Raw genomic sequence first — 21,024 nt, forward strand, 5'->3', positions numbered from 1 at the left:
TGTATACAGATCCCGATTCACCTTTGCTCTAGCATCTCGTATGACCTTCTTTACTTCCCTTTTAGCCTCTTTGTATTTTTCGTAGTTCTCGTCACTCCTACATTTCCCCAATAGTTTATAGGATTCTCTCTTACTCTTTACTGCTTGTCGTACTTCTTCTGTCCACCAAGATGTGTCCTTACCCGGTGGCATGCTACCTTTAGATTCCCCTAGAACTTCCTTCGCTACTTCCCTTGTACTATGCTCCATCTTATTCCATATCGAATCTATATCTGAATCCATATTGCAAGTCCAAATATCTTTTTTGGTCATCTCATCCACAAATTTTTGTTGATTCTCCCCTTGCAATTTCCACCACTTAATCTTAGTCTCTACTTGAGGTGTTTGTTTTCTTATACATTTCCTACTTCGAAAATCTAGCACCACTACTCTATGTTGGGTTGTCGTACTCTCACCAGGGATCACCTTACAATCAATATAATTCTTTCTCCAAGCACTCCTTACTAAGAAGAAGTCAATTTGGCTCGCATTACCGCCACTCCGATAAGTCACTAAGTGGGATGTTCTCTTCATAAACCATGTGTTCATGATACTCAAGTCATAGGCTGATGCGAATTCCAAAACATCATTTCCTGCTTCATTCTTATCTCCAAAGCCATACCCTCCATGAACACTCTCAAACCCATCTCGCCTAGAACCCACGTGTCCATTGAGATCACCCCCTAGTACCATTTTTTCATCCCTAGGAACCTGTTGCACCACTTCCTCTAAGTCATCCCAAAAAGCTTGTCTTATAGACACATCTAATCCTATTTGTGGCGCATATGCACTAATGACATTCACAACCTCATCCCCTATCACTAGCTTAACACTCATAATTCTATCGCTCTTCCTAGACACCGCTACTACCTCATCAATATACTCCCTATCAATAAGAATACCTACTCCATTTCTACCCTTATCCTTTCCTGAGTACCAAAGCTTATAACCCCAAGGAGCTATCTCTCTAGCCTTGGCTCCAACCCACTTGGTTTCTTGTAGGCATAATATATTTATTCTCCTCCTCTTCATAACATCTACAATTTCAGCTAATCTTCCTGTCAAAGAACCTATGTTCCATGTCCCAAAGTGTAACCTACTACCCTTACCCCTACCCCTACCATTACCGTGGACTAGCTTATTTACCCGCAACCCTTGCATATTTGACACCACCCCCGGGTCCTGGGGTGGCGCGCCGCTTCGGGGCGACGACCTAGCAACCCTTGCACATTTATCACTACACCCGGGTCTAGGAAGTGCAGCGCGTCGCTGAGTAGGGAACGCCCCAACGGTATTTATATTATGGTTCATGTCATAAGATGTGGCTAAGTTTTACGCTGGCCGCCACAAACCTACCGCAACCCTATCAACTGTCTTTCTACCGGAAACAAATGCAGACTGGTCAAAGACTTATCAATCTGTCCAAAACATTGCTTAGCATACTAGCTTTATTCTTGGTAATAATCTTGTACAATACAGTGCAACAAGCAATAGAACGAAAGTCTCCCAAACATTGAGGATCTCTAACTTCAGCAAGCTTGTAAAAATGCTAGGCGCTAGTCGGGTAGACAAGGCTCGCCGGGATTAATTGGGAATTCGTAGGGGGATTAATCAATTCATATTTTTGCATTTCTTATTTGTGAATAGACACATTATTATATAAATGCATTTGAAATATGTATTATACTATCTAAAAATAATAATATAAAATGATTTAATAGAGAAAAACATATACATTTGTAACATATATCCTTAAAAATGTGCCAAAAACAACACTTCAACAACAATATCATTGAAACAACTGAAACAAGTAAAACATAATGTTTATAAGTAATATAATTCACCGAAAACTATGAAATAATGACCTTAAAGTATTAAATCATATCATGGAAACAAGAAGAGAATAAAATTAAACAAAAAAATATTAAACACATTTCACCAACATTAATGGAACAATATTCGAAAGTGAATTAGAATAAAGGAAAACAATAATAAAAAAAACAGTTTTTTGTTCCGATTGCCGCCTAGGTGGTCTAGATGGCCAAAAACGTGATAGAAACTTGAAATTTAGTGTAAGATTATAATGGTAGTAAGATAGGAAAAGAGAAGAAAAGATGAATAAATGAGATATCTTATATTGAGTGAGGAAAAAAGGAAATATTGAGGACACAAGATGCTAACTAGCACCTCCCAGGGAATTCTTCCCTTTCTCACTAGGAGCCAAAATAAAATAATCAATCCTCTGCCCCTTACCTATTAGAAGTAGGTATTTATATAAGAGGTAAAAGAGCTAAACCAGGAAAGCTAATAAAAGCAAATACAATTATCTACCAAAAAAAAATAAAAGAATAAAAATAAAAGCAAATACAATTACTTTTATTGACCATTGACTATTGACTAAGACTATTGACTACTTATATCTATTCATAGTGTAACACCTAACTTATGCCACCTCACCATTCTCTGCTGCACTCTTTCTTCTAGAATAAACGTGGAATATCTTAGGCTTTGGGCCCGCTGTTGGTGGCAGTAGCACTTCTCTATCAAAATGGCTAAGGATCCCAAAAAGGGCCAAGGGGTCTAGGCGGAGAAAATTGGAACGAATTGTCGATTTCGAGTGCCTAGACGGTTCAGGCAGTTTTTTTTTCTTGAAAACTGAACTTTAGGGATAACATCCAATTATCTGTAGATTTCTGCTTGTAAACACTTTCTTCCTGCCTCACAAGAGTGCACAAACAAGGCCTCGAAAAAGGAAAGTTAAAAACAAGCCTTGTGGTTTTAATGTTTTTGATACTTTGAGTATTGTGAAATTTTTTGTGAGAAAATTGTGCATGTAGATTTCAATGTTAGCAAAATAAAAAGATTCTTTTTATGACATTGTTAAAGTTGCAGAGAACTTTTGGTATCATTGCTGAAGTTAATAACGTGGTAGTATAGAGTTTTGTGCAATCTATTTTCTCTCATATATCATTTAGAAAAAAAAGAAAAAGAAATAGCACATGTGAAGAGAAATTTCAAACTAACAGTCAAAATAAAACTAATGATATATTCCCAACCAGTAGAATCTTAGTGAAAATGGCGACTTGAAGTGGTCTAGGTTATCTACATAAATAACAAAATATAAAACCTAAGCAAAGAAAACTGTCTGGACAATTTTTTTGTCAGACTTTAGCAATATTACTAAAAAAAATACATTTTTTGTTAATGTTGAAAATCACGGGTATTATGTTTTCACAAAAAACTCTACAGTCCTCAAAACTTGAAACCATAAAGTCTTTTAGTTTTTGAACTTTTTTCTTTTTTTCTGTCATTAGGTCTGATTAATCGGTTCAAAGTTGTTCAGATATCTTTTAAGTGATCCCTCTCCCAATTAAAGTTTATTGCGTATACTAGGACTCGAACTCGAGATCTCTAACTTAAGTGACAGACAAACGACTTAGAAGAGTAACCAACCTTAATTATTTTGAACTTTTCCTTTTATGAACAGTGTAAAGACAAGCTTTTCCAATCAACAAAATTAACCATTATCCCTTTATTTTAATTCCAGGAAAATTTTATAAGTGGACCCCAGTTTGCAGTGATCAATAATTAGTGTTCTAAAGGATCTTGTGCAGGTCCATAGGCCCATGTTAGTGTTTCTTATAGAGACAATGATTAACTCAGAATGCATCTCTTTTGAGGTCATTTTGTCTTGTGTTAGTATCTTAAAAGAGCTAGACAATCGCTCAGTCTCTTATGCAAAACGTTCAGCGAATTCGCCCGCTCATCTCTTAGCTAAGGCGGTCAATTCTCAGTCTGCTCGTGGTGTGTGGGCATGTCCACCACCCTATCTCAATGTTGTTCTTTCTTAAAAAAAATAAAAATAAATAGAAAAAGTGTCTTGAAAGGGGCAAAATATTTTTCCCCACTTGCATGTGGACCATATAATTGAGAATAATGCTAATGGGAGCAGTACCTACATTTTATCAAAAACTAAATAATTTTAAGCTTAGGATTGTATTCCAATTAAAATAAACAAATCAAAAACAAATTTAGGCATGAACTATGATCGAGTGATTGATGACAAATAACATTGGAAAAGAAAAGTTATTATCCAACTAAGCAAAAAACTTCCTATTGATTGGGAACATATTGCCTATTTTGCGCTCCAATCAAGCAGGACTATAATTATTATTATTATATTATCCAATACAGATGGCCTCTAATTTCTATCATTCATTTTTGTCTTTTTACTACTTTCTCTTTGCTACTTTTTCTCCACTCAAAATTTTCAAATTAAAGATTTCTATCACTTTATGAAAAAGAAAAAGAAACTTCAATTCAATCAGAAAGGAACAGTCACAAATCAATATTATTCTCTTTCTTCTATATTGTGTCTGTTCTCTCTTTCTCATTTTCTCCTCAAACTCTTTCACACTCTTCAATTTTACTTCTCTGTTCATCTATTTCTCACTTTCTCTTATTTGATCTCCATTGAAATGGCACTGGAAGCAATTCTTCCCATTTTGGTTGAGTTGATTAAAAATCCCATCACAGTATATGTTGTTTCCCCTATAAAACGACAGCTTAGCTATGCTTTCAAGTGTGACAGCAAGATCCAGAATCTCCATGATGAGGTTGTGCAGTTGAAGGATAAGAAAGACAGGTTGGAGAAGTCTGTTTCTGAAGCTAGTAGAAATGGGGAAGAGATCTATGAGAATGTTACCAGGTGGCTGAGCTCTGTGGAAAATTACATTGAAGAGGCTGAGAAACTTATTCAGGGGAAAGAAGAAGCTGAGAAGAAGTGCTTTGTCGGAGTTTGTCCCGATTTGAAGGCTCGATATCAGCTGAGTAAGAAAGCAGATAAGAAATCTTTGGCAATCGATGTGCTGGTGCGAGATGCAGAAGGATTTGGTCCGATTTCATTCTGCCCCGCTCTTGAGCAGATAATTGAGCCATCCGTGTACAACCGTGAAGCCTTGCCATCAAGGATGCTGATCTTGAACCAAATTATGGATGCGCTAAAAGACCCTAATCTGAATATGATCGGGGTTTATGGTATGGGAGGTGTGGGTAAAACCACACTGGCTAAGGAGGTCCAAGCAAAAGCTGTTGAGGAGAAGTTGTTTGAGACTGTGGTTATGGTTGCTGTCTCTCAAACACCAGAGCTAAGAAGAATTCAAGGCGAGATTGCTGATTTTTTAGGATTGAAATTTGACGTGGAGGAGGTTCTTGGTCGAGCGAGCCAGCTGTATCAGAGGTTGAAGAAGTCCAAAGTACTCATCATTCTTGATGATCTTTGGCAAAAACTTGAACTCAATGCTGTAGGAATTCCTTTCGGGGATTCAGGCGAAGGTTGCAAACTTTTGCTAACATCAAGGAGTATGGATGTTCTACGCAATGAGATGGAAACACAGAGAGAATTCTCACTTGGTGTTCTAGGAGAAGAAGAGGCTTGGAGTTTATTTCAAACAGTTGTGGCCAAGTCTAAAGATCCACAATTGCATGCTATAGCAGCTGAAGTTGCGAAAAAATGTGCAGGTTTGCCTCTTTTGATTATCATAGTTGCTAAAGAATTGCAAAACAAAGAGTTATATGCATGGGTTGATATGCAAAAGAAGCTATCTGGCTTTGGAAATGAAGATATACATAGAAGAGTACACAAAGTTCTTGAGTCAAGCTTCGAGAATCTGCGTGGGGAGGAAGTCAAGTCATTATTCTTGCTTTGTTCTTTGTTTTCAGAGTCTAATATTCAGATCCATTGCTTGCTGATTTACAGTATGGGTCTGGGTTTATTTAAGCAAATTGTTACCGTTGAAGAAGCAAGGAATAGATTGTTTACTTTGATTGATAAACTCAAAGCCGAGTGTTTATTACTGGACGGTGACAAGGATGGATTCGTGAAGATGCATGATGTGGTTCGTGATGCTGCTATCTCAATCGCATCTAGGTTGCAGAATGTTTTTGTAGGTGCTGATCAAGTTAGATTGAGAGACTGGCCGAAACAGAACTGCACCAGAATCTCTCTCCCATACTGCAATATCAGTCAGCTTCCTACAGACCTAGAATGTCCAGAGGCAGATTTGTTTTTGCTGTTTACCGAAGATGTTTGTCTTGAAATCCCTGATTCATTTTTTAAAGGAATTAGAAAACTGAAGGTTGTGGATTTTACCGGCATGCATTTGATGTCTCTTCCTTCATCACTTGGCTTACTTGCAAACCTTAGTACATTGAGTTTGCATAGATGCCGGTTGGATAACATTGCTATAATTGGAGAGCTGAAGCAACTAGAGTTGCTTAGTTTTGGAGACTCGAAGATTGGTGAATTGCCTAGAGAAATAGGACAATTGACTCAACTCAAGCTATTAGATTTGAGACGTTGCTCTAGACTCCAAGTAATTCCTGCAAATGTCTTGTCCAAACTGTGCTTATTAGAAGAACTATACATGCTTAAAAGTTTTGATCGATGGGATACCAAAGGCAATGTGAGTCTTATGGAGTTGGAAAATTTGTCTCACCTATCAACCTTGGAAATACAAATTGGAAATCCCAAGTTGATTCCAAAAGGCTGTAGGTTCTTTGATGGGTTGGGATTGCGAAGTTATAAAATATCTGTAGGCGATGGATGGGATTGGGATGGGAGATATGGAACATCGAGAACGCTAAAGCTAAAGCTGGAATTCAGTATTCATTTGATGGACGGGATTGAAGTGTTGTTGAGAGGGAGTGAAGATGTATATTTAGATGAAGTGAGGGGAATTGATCTCGATGGGGAAGGCTTTCCACAATTGAAGCATCTGCACATTCAGAATGATTCCGACAATATTAAATATTTGATCAAATCAACAAGGCCGGGTTCTTGTCATGCCTTTGCAATCTTGGAGTCATTGAATTTGAAAAATTTAAAGAGGTTGGAGAAGATTTGTAATGGTCAACTTGGAATGGGGTCTTTTAGAGAACTACGAGTCTTAAAAATAAGTAACTGTGATAAATTAACAAATGTTTTCTCATTTTCGTCTGCAACATGTTTGCCGGAACTTAAAAAAATGGAGGTGTATTATTGTGCTAACATGGAAGCTATAGTTGGTGAAGGAAGTGAAGTTATGGAGTTCACTCAATTGAGCTCATTGAAGTTGGGATATCTACCACATCTCAAAGGATTTTGCGGAAGAAAAGAGGGAACTGAAGAAACGAGAATTCTTTTCAATGAAATGGTATGTCTTTTTCCATTAAATTTAGGCTCCGTTTGTTTTGTGCAAAATAATATTCCAATTGAACCTAAAATTTAAGCTGATAGTTCTTTTTAAGACCTAATAATAGCTTTTATATTAATATCTGACACATCCTTCATGCGAATATACAACACAGACCCATTGTGGAAATTAAATCAACAAATTGATTCGAATCTTCAACCTCTTGATTCTAAGAGAATCCCGAACAACAACAACAACAACAACAACAACAACAAAGCCTTAGTCCCGAAATGATTCGGGGTTTAAGATGTGGCTAAGTTTTACGCTGGCCGCCACAAACCTACCGCAACCCTCCTCCTTTGTCCGGGCTTGGGACCGGCTGTAAAGGCCACCAAGAATCCCGAACAAATAAGGAAATTTTTTTTTGGTAAAACAAATGCAGCCTTTATGTTTGTTTTCTTTTTATTTTTTTGGGGGAAAATGAATGAATGTTTATGTGCAGGTATCTTTCCCTAATTTAACAAGCTTGGACATACGTGAATGTAAGAGTTTGAAGTATATATTTACAACTTCAATGGTGAAATGTCTTGTGAAACTCAAAAATCTTGTCATATGGGACTGTGAGTTAGTGGAAGAGATAATGTTGACTAAGAAGTTCAAAGAAATAGAAGAGAGCATTGATCAGATTGTGTTTCTTAAACTGGACTATCTTAAACTTTATAAGCTTCCAAATTTGAAAAGGTTCAACTGTGGGTATCCAATTGAATTTTCGTTGCTTAGAGAATTGAATATAGAAAAATGCCTTGCAATGGAGAACTTTGTGTCCAAATTTCCGGAAAGAAGCAACAACAATGGCAGTGATGAATACCTCTTCAATGGAATGGTGATATTTTTCTTCTCTTCAAAATCTTTATAGTTACTTTGAAATTGAAATTTTAGTTTTAAATTTCAGCTTCCTAAAAAGAATTAAAAAGTTATGGAATTATTTAAGATAAAACGGCTCAATTTTACGCTTTCTCAAGTAATATTGTTGGTAATTACTGTTGATCAATATACTATTTAAAATATTTTAAAGTAAAATATAATATATCTTAATAAATTATGTACCCAAAATTTTGTATTGTTTTTTTTTTTTGAAGAACAAAATTTTGTATTTGTTTCGTTTGAAAAATGCAACATTATTAACTTAATTACTTGATAAGTCTCACTTCGTGTTTTTGGGAAGTTATATTATATATGTAGTACTAATTCATGTAATACATTTCTATGTGGAACTCACACATGATGGGATGGGTTTGTGTTGTACACACTTTAAACCCAGCAGACATTCGCGTGCCGGGGTGTGAGGTTAATATAAAAGGCCTTATCTATCGTACCTGAATGTTTACACTTTGGTATCTGAACTTTAATTTTATACATAAAAATACTATTATTTTAGTATTAAAATACACTATATATTTAATTTTTTTTTCATCTCATCCTCTCTTATCTAATTTTAATATTATAAATACATTATTTTAATATTTTAAAATAAAAATATAATATATCTTAATAAATTATTTACCCAAATTTTTTTTATTTGTTTTCATTTGAAAAATGCAAAACTATTAATTTAATTACATGATGAATCTCACTTTTTGTTTTTGGAAAGTTATATTATATACGTACTAATTCATCTAATACATTTCCATGGAACTTATACATTGCAGGTTACTTTTTCCAAGCTGGAGATAATGAATGTGGATGAAATGGGTGGCTTTCGATATTTATGGAATGAGCAATTCATAACTGATGATTCATTCTCCAAATTAAAATCATTGCATATTAGAAATTGTTCAAAGTTATCAGTTGTTTTCCCTTCAAATGTTTGTAGAAGATTCCAGAGATTAGAGAAACTTTCTATATATTTGTGTTGTAGAGTTGAAGAGATATATCAGCATGAAGAAAAAAATATATCAGTACAAACATTTTCCCTGAGAGATTTAGCGGTATCGAATCTACAATCATTGAAGCATATATGGAATAAGGATGTTAGTGGAGCTTTCACTTTCGAAAATCTGCAATCAGTTTCTGTTTTTTCTTGTGAGGATCTGAAATATGTATTTCCAGCATCTATAACTTCTGGTCTTCTCCAACTTCAAAGACTTCATATAAGTCAATGTGGTGTGGAAATGATTATTTCAAAGGTAAAAACTGAAGAATTAAAAGGTGCTCCTTCTTTTAAGTTTCCTCAACTGACCTTCCTTCATCTTGTGGATTTAAACGAAATGAGGAGTTTGTACCAAGGATCTCATACTCTTGAATGGCCAAAGTTGAAAAGTTTAGAAGTCCGTGGGTGTCCTGAAATTATGAAATTTGGGTCCAAAATCTCTAGTTATCATAGAGAACACAATCTTCCAATTCCACAATCACTGTTTTTTGCTGATCAAAAGGTATGAAGTAACAACTTTATTTTTTGCTCATAAAATTATGAAAAGACTTTTAGCTTAGTTAAGTTATGTGCTTTGATTTGCATAACTTTTGCATATTGATCACTTGGATAAAATGTTCCTATTTTTGCTTAGTTTATTCCCAACTTGGAGGAATTGACAATAGATGACCAAAGCTTCAACGCAATACATGAGAGTGGGGCGTTTCCAATTGACTTCTTTTCCAAAGTGAAAAAAGTTAAGGTGAACTCTTTAGAAGAAGAATCCATTCCTTTTCTATTTGGTTTTCTTAGACGACTGTGCTCTTTGGAAATGCTTGTCTTTTGTTTGGGTTCTTTGGAAGAGATATCCTTATTAGATGATGACAGAACAGTTGGAGAGGAAGAACGTCCTTTAAGACTGAAGCACTTGGAGTTAAGCTCTTTGGGAAAATTGAAGCATATAATAAAGAAAGACTCACAACCCAATTCCATTCTTCAATATCTTCAGACTTTAAATGTTCAAGCTTGTTATAATCTCAAGGATATAGCACTCTCCTCAACTTCTTATTTTCAAAATCTAACTACTCTGTATGTTTATGGTTGTCACAAAATGACAAAATTGGTAACAGCGTCAACAGCCAAAGCTATGGTGCAACTCATGCAAATAAAAGTTGAATATTGCATGATGATGGAAGAAATGATTGCAAAGGACAGAGCTTGCACAGAGCATGATGCAATTATTTTAAATAAGCTCAAGTGTTTGGAATTTAATTATTTAGATAGGCTCAAGAGCTTTTGCTCTGGCAATTACACCATTAATTTCCCATTGTTAGAACAAGTAACTGTGAGGAGCTGCTCAAGAATGAAGATATTCTGCGGCGGAGTCTTAAGCACACCAAAATTACGAGGAGTACAGTTTAATGGTGAGAAACAATGGGAAGGAGATCTTAATGCGACAATAGCATATCAATTAAAAGATTGGGTAACAATGCTTGCATTCTATGTTATTATTTCACTTGATTAATTTTAATTTCGTCAGTCCTTATATTTGTATTAATAATGTTAAGTCTTGGCATTGAAAGGTTGGTGGACATTTCGAAGAAGGGAGACTCTTCCAAAATGTAGGATCGCTCGAAGTAGTGAAAGATGCATTTTTCTCGAAAGCTATACTAGCCAATCAACTGCAGTTCTTGAACAGGTTATTAAGGATTACTGTAAGAGACTGTGACTCACTGCAAGTAGTTTTTGACTTGGAAGGGCTATCTACTGAAGATGGACATGTTGGATTGCTGCCAAAATTAAATGAATTAAACTTGATTAATCTACCAATGTTGAGCCGATTATGCAACAAGCCTCCTACGGGCATTTTAGACTTCAACAAACTGCAAGTGCTGAAAATAAAGAATTGTAGCAAGTTGTCATATGCCTTTACCTGGTCCATGGCTTCATGCCTCGTTCAACTCCGAAAGATAGAACTGAAAAATTGTGAGATGATGGAAAGAATAATTAAGGGTGAAGAAGCTGAGGATGCAGCTAGGGTGATACTTCCTTCACTAAACTCTGTTGTTGTGGAATGTTTGCCGAAGTTTTCAAGTTTTTATTCGGGAATTGGTGATTTGGAATGTCCATTATTGGAAAAGATTAGCATAAGAAAGTGTTCAAGTATAAAAGCATTCATTTCAAGATTGCCAAGGGAAGATAGAGAAAGCAAGGAAGAGCCCAATATTCATTCCAGCCATAAGGTTAGCATGAAACACATGTTTAATTATATTTTCTAAATTTGTGTGTAATTTGAATTTTTTTATATATTTTCTTTTTCTTTCTACATTGTTGGCTTGATTTGTATTTTGATGATCAATTATTCAGGTATTTCCCAATTTGAACGAGTTGACAATTGACATAAATTCTATCACAGCGATACTGCAATTTGAATTGCCAATGCACTTCTTCCTGAAAGTAGAAAAACTTGGCTTGCAATATTGCTCTGTCACAAGCACAAGATCACATGCTCCTCTGCTTCATTTACTTTCAAGATTACCCAATCTTGTTAAACTTGAGGTTTGTGTTTCTTCTTTTAAAGAGCTATTTATATTCGAAAGATTCTGCAGTAGCGTAGAAGAAATCACAGAACTACCACAAATAAGAGATTTAAAGGTACAACGTCTTGCTGATTTGAAGCTCATATGGTGGCGAAATTCCCAATTTCATTCCTCATTATTCCAATCAATCAAGACTCTTGAAGTAAGAAACTGTGGAAATTTGATTGATTTGGCATCATCTTCTACGTCCTTCGAAAATCTGACAACTCTTCAACTATATGGATGCAATCAATTAATAAATTTAATAACATCATCGGTAGCAAAATGTATGATGCAACTTGAGAGGTTAAGTGTGGAATATTGTGACATGTTGACAGAAATAGTAGGAGATGGAAATGATGGAACAACAGACGAGATTGTTTTCATGAAAATGAAAACATTGGAGCTTACTAATTTACAAAGCCTTGAAAGCTTCTCCTTAGGAAGCTACACTTTCAAATTCCCATGTTTGGAAAATGTTTTCTTGTATAGATGTCCTAATTTGAGAAGTTTCTGTCCTGGAAGCATAACCGCACCAATGCTAGAGAATGTAAAACACGGTCTCACTTATAAACATTATTGGGAAGGTGATCTTAATGCCACAGTTCAACGGTTGTACATGAAAATGGTAAGTATCTATTACATTTTTTTGCTTCTAACTCTACTTATTTGCTTCATGTAATGTTAAGTATATATTAATTAGTAATGCATTGTTTTGTGTTTTTAGATTGGGTTTAATGGTCTTATAGATCTCAAACTATCCAAATTTCCTATGCTGAAAGAAAAATGGGGTGATCAATTTCCATTCAAGTACTTCTTCTCATTAAAAAGGTTGGTGGTAGATGATTGTGCTCTATTCTCAAATGCCATATCGTCACATCTGCTTCAGCATTTGGTGCGGTTGGAAGTGTTGACAGTAGAAAAATGTGATTCAGTAGAGCAAGTGTTTGATTTGGAAGTGTTAAATGGGGCCAAGCCAATGAAGAACTTAAATCAATTCAAGTTAATTGATCTGCCTAGGTTGAGGCATGTGTGGAGCAAGGATCCTCAACAAATTATGAGTTTCAAAAATCTCCAATTGCTTAAAGTTCATAATTGTGACAACTTGATTTACATATTTAATCTCTCAATGGCTTTGAGGCTTCCAAAACTTGAGCATGTGGAAGTAAAAAAATGCAGCTTGGTGGAACATATCATTGTGAAAGCAGAGGAGGAAACAATGTTGGAACTTCAAACAATATTTCCATCATTGAAGTCCATTAATCTCCAGCATTTAACTAGCTTGTCAAGTTTTTATTCTGCAAGTGGATTCTTGGAATGCCCATCTTTGAAAATTATAGAAGTAGTTGAATGTCCAAATACGGAATTATTTCCTTCAGCGTTTTCAGGGGGACAACATTCTTCTATGATCATTGGAGAAAAGGAAGAATGGTTTAGCAATAAAGATCCTGATTCAATGGCAGCTATTTTGAGAAATAAGGTTAGCTTTTTTTCTTTACGTATCATCTGATATTTTGTTAGAAAAATGACCAAAATGCCTTTTGTCATTTTGTTAAATCTATTTTTGTTTTTTGTTTTCCTAGATTGCTATTCCAAGACTGGAAGAACTGAAAGTAGAATGGAATAGTTTGAAGGATATATTGAATGACAACGATCAACCAGAGTTCCTATCCAAACTGAAGGTCATCGAGTTGACAGGCTTCCAATGTGAATATGCAATTTTGCCCTCGAACTTTCTTCAAAAAATTCCCAAACTAGAGAAGCTTGCTCTGAGTGATGATTTAATTGAAGGAATAAACCTTCATGGATTGAGTTTTCGCAACGATAAAGATCCTGAGTCACTTGCATTATTGTCAAAATTAAAGCTGTCAAACCTACCAAAGCTCAAGCATCTGGTCCATGATGATTCCCATCTAGTCCCACTCTTCCAGAATTTAGAAGATTTAGAAGTGATTAAGTGCAGCAGATTGAAGATTCTAGTGCCTTCCTCAGTGTCATTTCAAAATCTAACAAATTTACAAGTGTCAAAATGTGAAGGGCTGATGAGCCTCATAACTGCCTCAACAGCTAGGAGTCTTGTGCAGCTCAAGAAAATGGTTGTAAAGGAATGCAAAATGATGCAAGAAATTGTAGCCATTACACCGGATGAATTGGAATGCGAGATTCGTTTCAGTCAACTAGAATGTTTGGAACTTGATGATTTGCCATGCCTCGCAAGCTTCAGTTCCGGAAATTATGACTTCTACTTCCCATCTCTGGAAGAAGTGGTGGTTATAGGATGTCCAAACATGAAAACTTTTGCTTGCTCAGTGACACCAAAGCTAAAGGAAGTTAAAACTGGAAGACGCAAGTATGAACGGGGATGGGAATGGGAATGGGAAGGCAGCCTTAATAACACCATTAGAGCATTATATATAGAAGAGGTACGTATTCTGGTTTACATTTGCACCATAAGGTAGAACTGATTGAAACAAAGCGACTAGTAATGCAATTCAAACACAGCAAGTTTATTTCTAAAGACAGAATTCTTATATACAAGTTTATTTCTCTTATTTCCCTTTTGCAAATCTCGACGTTGTTTGGATTGGCAAATATGTTTTGTTACAAACCATGTAATACACTAGGCCCACAACAGCGTATATCAATGCTTTAGTTGACTTAGGCATGCTTACGTTTATTACATTGACTTATTCTATAACATGTTTTTCCAGGATGCTGAAGAAGCGGATGCTCGAAATATGTGACCAAAGAGATTGAATGAGCTCAAATTATGGTGATATTCCAAGTAATTTTGTTATACATATTTCATCTCAATTTTGTTAGTTGTCACCCTTCAACTTGTATTTTGCAAGATTTGGCTACTGTATTTGTATTCCTCTGCTATGCTATCCTACACAGTTTCATGCGACATTTAACTGCTTCCAACAAGAAAACCATTCCACAAAAGGCTTTAAAAGTGTCGGAAAATAAAATTACACAGGCCTGAATCTTGCAACATACTAATCGAGGGGCATAAGTGAAAAAACTTGCCAAATACAAGGACTGAACATTTTCTTTTTACCTGTGGTTAATTCTTTAAAGCTGTGAAGAATCTTATGTTCAAGCTTCCTTGTGTAGGTGTCTAACTTGATGGGTAAGTTGCATTGATGGTCACTGAAGTTTGAGTTTGTTTCATGAAGGTCATTGACTTTTATTTTCTTTCAGTAAAGTCATTAAAATTTTCTGTTTATTTCAGTAAGTCACTCTGGTCAATTCAGACATAAAAAGCCATCGGAATAGTGACTTGACAACCACATTGGAAAGAATTTACTTTTATGTATATGACATGAGAGCAATGTGGCGGTTTTAAATAGTTGGGTCAAGTAAATAAAAAAATGTAAGTTCTTTCATTAGTGCCACGTGGTTGCCATGACATATGCAAAAGTCGATCATTTCCAACTTGGCCTCCACATCGTTATTCCGGTGAATTTTTCTGTCTGAATTCGCCGGAATGATTTTATTAAAAGAAATTGAAGTTCAGCAACCTTTTTGAAACAGACTCCAAATTTCATTGACCAGGTACAATTTACCCTAAATTGACCGATATTCAATATTGAACGAAAATTATTTTATTATGTTGCATGTAAATGCTTTCAATCTGGAGAGCTTTTTACCGCAAATGGCCAATTTACTGTCAAAATTTATTCGATCCTTATCTTTTTTTGCCAGGAGTTGTTGCCTTGGAGCAATTTTATTTGGAAGAAATATTTACCTCCTTCTCAGTCCATGGTTAGAGTTTTCTTCGGTATTTACCAACCTATGAAAAGCTCAAACAAAAGGGTATCTCTATTGTAAATAGTTGTTCTTTGTGCTTTAATAATTTGGAGTCCGCTGATCATATAGTCGTTACTTGCTCGTTTTCTTGTGTGCTTTAGAAAGCAGTTTCAGCTTTGTTCCGTAAGCACTTTATCCTTAATGGTCCTTCTCCGAATTTTTGTAATTCATTTAGTTATGATGGTTTTAGTTCGGTAGAGCAATTTAGAATTGCTTAGTCTTTTTCCCGTTTCATTGTATGATTTTTCTCGAGGGCGAGCCTTGGCGCAACGGTAAACGTTGTTGTCGTGTGACCAAGAGGTCACGGGTTCGAGTCTTAGGAGCGACCTCTTGCCAAATAAATTGGCATGGGAAGGTTTGCCCCCAGTACACCCTTGTGGTGGGACCCCTCCCAGGATCCTCACTCAGCGGGGACGCGTAGTGCACCGGGCCGCCCTTTATTGTATGATTTTTCTCATTTCCTTTAATAATATTCGGATTTGGGTGTTTGGAACTATTTGTTGAGGGTGTCAATCTAGTTGAGATGTCCGGCTGCTTCCCCCTCTTAATTCACTTATTTTATTATAAAATGCTTTCAATCTGATATTTGCACTGCTGGTTTGATTCATTGGTTCTGGAGAAATTATACTATGTGCTAGGCACACCACGTCAACGTTATTGTTGTGGCGTGCCATAGCCAATAACATTATTGCCATGGCCCATTTACTGGAAAGCAGTTTCAGCTTTGTTCGGTAAGCGCTTTATCCTCAATGGTACTTTTCAGGACTTGATCATCAATTTAGTTCTCAAATTGGTGCTTTATGATTTGGCAGCTGCCTCCTCCGAACATGGATGATGGTTCTGCTTCTGGTTCTCCTCGGGCAGCAGGCGCATCGAGTCTTTTCAAGATAACTAGAGGTTTTCTGAGAGGGGCCTTTTCGTTTCATATTGATTCTTCTTTTGCTTACATTACTGAGCTTAGAGCAGCTGTTTTTGCTATACCGACACCTTTGGAAACGCGATGTCATTGTTTATGGATTGAATGTGATTCTAGTTACGTGGCGGAGCTTCTTAAACAAAGATCTTTTGATGTTCCTTAGGAATTAAAACAGAGTTGGCTAGCCTATCTTAAGTTTGTCAGCTATACAGGTGGTGATATTTCATATTTATTGCGAGGGTGACAGGATTATCTCTCGGATTTACATTGGTGTGGGATACTTTTCGGGATTTTTGTAATTCATTTAGTTATGATGATTTTAGTTCGGTAGAGCAATTTATAATTGCTTAGTTCTTTTCCCGGTTTTGTTGTATGAATTTTCTCATTTCTTTTAATAATATTCAGGTTTGGGGGTTTAGAACTATTTGCTAAGGGTGTCAACCTAGTTGGGATGTCTGACTGTTTCTCTCTTAATAATACACTTAATAAGTTACAAACATAATAAAAGCTTAATACACCATTTGCTTCTGAACTTATCCAAAAAGTTTGATTGGTCTTCTGAACTTTCAAAGTGTCTCGATATCCTCTCAACTTGCATAAAATGTTCAGTTAGTCTCAGAACTTGTATAAAATGTAATCAATTGATAATTCGGTTTCAAAAAAGAAGGTTAAATGCGGAAAATGTATTGCATGAATCTTAGAATGTTATTACATAATTCAAAAACTTTTTTACCTCCTAAATAAAAACTTTACTATGTCCTTATTTATCATTTTCACAAACAGTTATTAGCATTATGAAACATAGAATAGATAAATAAATTTATCATTTTGTAGAAAATAAAACTTTTTACAAACAAAACTATGAGAAATTGAAAAAACAATAAATTATTTATCCTTAATTACACAACTTTTAACTGTAATTAATTAAAATTAGTTACTTAAAAGCTTCCATGACAGCCCAAATACCATGAGCAACACAAGCAACCTTAAAATTGGAGAAACCAGCAGCTTTAGTAAGAATCTCAAATTCCTTAGCAGTTCTTTCTTTCCCAGAAGGTTGGGTCAACATTGTATTATCAAGCCTTGCTACATATTTTGATGCTTTGCTTGTCTCTGGTTCTTCTGGCATTAATGCATTTATTATTATCAGTTTCCCATTTTCAGGCAGTGCTTCATTTATATTCTTCAGTACTTTAATTACATTCACATCTGTCCAGTTGTGACACGTGTCCTGTCAGAAAAAACACCAATAATTTCAGCATGGAATTGTTGTTGAAGAGATAGGTTAATGATTTTGACATTTCAGAATAAATAAATCATCTTGGTCTCACCTTTTTAAGTTTGCTTTCATATTCAACTTTAATTCTTAACAGTATAACTATTGAACTTTATAATTTTAGAACTTTATAATTTTTAAAATCGGTAGCCACTCAATGCCTCAAAACGGATATTGATGGTCTCAATATAAAAAAAATTCAAAAATTTAATAATATTCTACAAAATTTTAATTCTTGAAATTTTTTGTTTTGAGGTTATTTAGGGGTTGTTAAGTTAGGAGAGAGAGAAAGCTTCAAAAAATGTGATTTTGGAAAATAAAAAATGTGATTTCATGGTAAATGTCATTTTGAACAACTTTAATTCTTGAATATTTTTATTTTGATGTCGTCAAGGACTATTTCGAGGAGTTAGTTAAGATTTGAGTGGCTACTAGTGTTAAAAAACTGAACTTAAGTCATACCAAATTGAAGTTTAGTGGCCACAATGTTAAAATGGGTAAAGTTTAATGGCCATTGGTATAATTTACCCGATTCTTTTATAATTAAATTTTTTAATAAGAATTAAATGATATTTTGAGTAACTTTAATTCTTCAACTTTTTAGGTTTGAGATTATTTATGTGGTGTTTTTTTTAACGAGGGAGAAAGTTAATGTTTAGAGAAAACTGATGATTTTGAAAAAAAAAAAAAGTGGTTCCACTAAACAACTTTAATGTCTAAATTTTTTTTTTATTTTGAGGTCGTTATCGGTCAAATTTGACAAAATGGAACTATAGATACCGATCTGCCAAACAAACGTGAAACTACAGTGATTTATTTGAAATTAACCTTAATAATAAAAAGTGTATACCTTTATCATGATTGCATCTCCTTTTGGAACAGCTTCAAGCATACTTCCACCTATATGCTCAATTCCTACACCATAAACAAAATATTCTCACTCTTTATAATAGCACACATTCACTTTATCAAATTATATCCATTACACTCATTTTAACCCTAAACTAAAACGTAAAAGTGAATTACAATCTTAAACTATCAAAATTATCAATTAAATCTTTAAACAAAGTAAAAACCATCAATCGATTCTTATGCTATCTTAAAATAAGAAATTGTGACTATTTGACATGGACTGTAATGATCTTTATGTTGGTTCAAAATGGATTTGAAAAAGAAAGTCTAAAACTGTTCGACCGAATGATTTTTTATGAGGACTCAATCGATAAATTTTGCTTAGTTCAAAGAACCAGATTAATGATTTTAATAGTGTAAGATTCTAATTAACTTTGCAGCTTTAGTTTGGGGACCAAACAGATATTATGCCAATTATAATCCACCCATTTCAGCTCTAATTATAAAAATAAATAATAAAAAAACTATTAACATCAATCACAGTGTCGGTGGAAAGATTTAATGAGAAAATACAAATATTTTTGGAATTAAGAATCAATAACAAAATTCCGTCGCTAATTTCAACAGTATAGCCGAATTTCGTCCGGATTGTGACGGCAGATTTCCGTCGGTAAATCTAATTTTTCCGTCGGTAAAACATGTAAACTTTTAATATTTTTTCTCCTGGCCCCTCAACTTAGGGGACAACCTCTCAACCCCTCAACTCTCCAAAAACATCACATACAACCCCTTACACCCCTATATTCGGTCAAAATGACTTGTGCCATTGGTATGGTCAACAGTCAAGCGCGTTTTCTACACGGGTCAATATTTTGACCCAACATAGGGATGTAAGGGCTGTATGTGATGTTTTTGGAGAGTTGAGGGGGTTGAGAGGTTGTCCCCTAAATTGAGGGGGCCAGGTGAAAAAAAATTAAAAGTTTAGGGGGCTGGATGCCTATTAAGCGTAAAAGAAGAAATGAAACCATTTACTTACCAGGATAAGAAGGAGCAGACTGAACAACATGAGGAAGATCAAAATTAATCCCTTTAATAGAAGGATATTTAGAAACAATCATATTAAGAACTCTCCCAATTCCACCACCAACATCAACAAGTACTTCCACATCTTCAAACCCTCCATACTCCCCCAAAATCCCCTTCATAATCACACTAGAAAGCCCCACCATAGCCTGATTAAAAACCCCATTAAACTCCCCATCTTTATTCATATACTCAAATATAGACACCCCATGGATTTTCTTAAACAAATTCCCCCCATCAAGCACCACATCTTTCATGTTCAACCAGACCTCGATTGTCGCTTTGTGGAAAGCCAATTTTGAGATGAAAGATATGTTTCCATCTTCGGCAGTTCCAGTGAAGAACTTGGAGGAAGGGGTTAGGGCATAGGTTTTCTCTGTCCGCCCGTCGGGGAGGGGTCGGGGGGCGTAGGAGAGGAGAGAGTGGGTGGCGAAGAGGTGGAGGATGCGGTCGAGGATGGAGGGGGCGTCGGGGTTTGTGGAGGGGAGGTGGGAGGCGATTTCGGAGGCGGAGAGGTAGGCTCCGGGGCCTGAGTTTGAGATTATGTTGAAGAGGTTTAGTTCTATTGCTGTGTGGAGAACTAGGGGGAATACATGTGAGCCTGAGAAGAGAACGGCGTCTAGACATGCTTGTTCTTCATCTGGATTGTTTGATTTTGAATCCATTTTTGATGTTTTGATGATTTCTATTTCTGGTTTATGGATGTTTTGGGGGTGATTTATATGAAAAGTATGAGTGTTTATGTTTGGATTTTGGATTTGTATTGTACCCTCTATTATCATGTTTTAAATAAGGAAAACTCAACTGTTTGGGTAGATTATGTCGTGATTAGGCTGTAATTGAGTCAAGCCGAGATTTGGTCTGTTCAGATTCGGATCGTTAAAAAATTAACGAATTCGAGAGTAATATTTTGTTCGTGAGCTACTCACGAGCTGTTTGCAAGCTTGTTAACGGGTTTTGTTTACGATCCGCTCGTAATTCAGTTCATGAACTTCGTTTATAAATAACTTATTAATTATAGGGTTAATTACAAATAACTACCATGTGATTTAGTCGATTTGCAAACCGATACCTGTGCTATTTCTTTTTCAAACACAACACTGTGGTTGCAAAATTTTACATGTGTTTTTTTATTTTTCCAAATTTGGCTGATAACAATCTCAAAATGAAAATTTTCAATGGAATTAAAGTTGTTTAAAATATTATTTAACTCTTGAAAAATTTCATTTCGAAGTCGTTATTAGCTAAATTCTGACAAAGTGAACTCAAATGCAAAATTTTGCAAACCACAGGTAAAAGTCTACAAATCGACCAAACCACAAGATAGTTATTTATAATTAACCCTTAATTATATTTACTAGTTAATATTAATTTGAAATTTTTTC

The 21,024-nt window shown here is 35.3% G+C and overlaps 2 protein-coding genes across 5 annotated transcripts; one reads left to right on the forward strand and one right to left on the reverse strand.

Annotated features, from left to right (window-relative positions):
• The first annotated feature begins 574 nt into the window (after positions 1 to 574).
• On the forward strand, positions 575 to 16,865 carry LOC136223345 (uncharacterized). 4 transcript variants are annotated; one of them, XM_066011280.1, is made up of 12 exons: positions 575 to 7,232; positions 7,714 to 8,094; positions 8,921 to 9,643; positions 9,776 to 10,603; positions 10,704 to 11,363; positions 11,488 to 11,679; positions 11,800 to 12,327; positions 12,427 to 13,179; positions 13,283 to 14,122; positions 14,411 to 14,484; positions 15,408 to 16,243; positions 16,325 to 16,865. In XM_066011280.1, exons 1-10 carry the CDS (start codon positions 4,335 to 4,337, stop codon positions 14,441 to 14,443), a joined length of 7,836 nt encoding a protein of 2,611 aa, XP_065867352.1. In that variant the 5' UTR covers positions 575 to 4,334; the 3' UTR covers positions 14,444 to 14,484; positions 15,408 to 16,243; positions 16,325 to 16,865. The 4 variants fall into 4 exon arrangements, with proteins under 4 accessions (XP_065867352.1, XP_065867350.1, XP_065867348.1 ...); XM_066011278.1 differs by adding an exon at positions 14,781 to 14,832 and having other exon boundaries at positions 576 to 7,232; positions 11,488 to 12,327; XM_066011276.1 differs by having other exon boundaries at positions 576 to 7,232; positions 11,488 to 12,327.
• A 288-nt stretch (positions 16,866 to 17,153) lies between these two features.
• Positions 17,154 to 20,513, reverse strand: LOC136223346 (caffeic acid 3-O-methyltransferase-like). Its single transcript, XM_066011281.1, has 3 exons — positions 19,593 to 20,513; positions 18,555 to 18,619; positions 17,154 to 17,659 (listed from the first exon to the last, which is right to left on the reverse strand). Exons 1-3 carry the CDS (start codon positions 20,419 to 20,421, stop codon positions 17,363 to 17,365), a joined length of 1,191 nt encoding a protein of 396 aa, XP_065867353.1. The 5' UTR covers positions 20,422 to 20,513; the 3' UTR covers positions 17,154 to 17,362.
• Positions 20,514 to 21,024: the final 511 nt, after the last annotated feature.

Source organism: Euphorbia lathyris, chromosome 3 (assembly GCF_963576675.1).
Source record: "Euphorbia lathyris chromosome 3, ddEupLath1.1, whole genome shotgun sequence".
Lineage (NCBI taxonomy): Eukaryota > Viridiplantae > Streptophyta > Magnoliopsida > Malpighiales > Euphorbiaceae > Euphorbia > Euphorbia lathyris.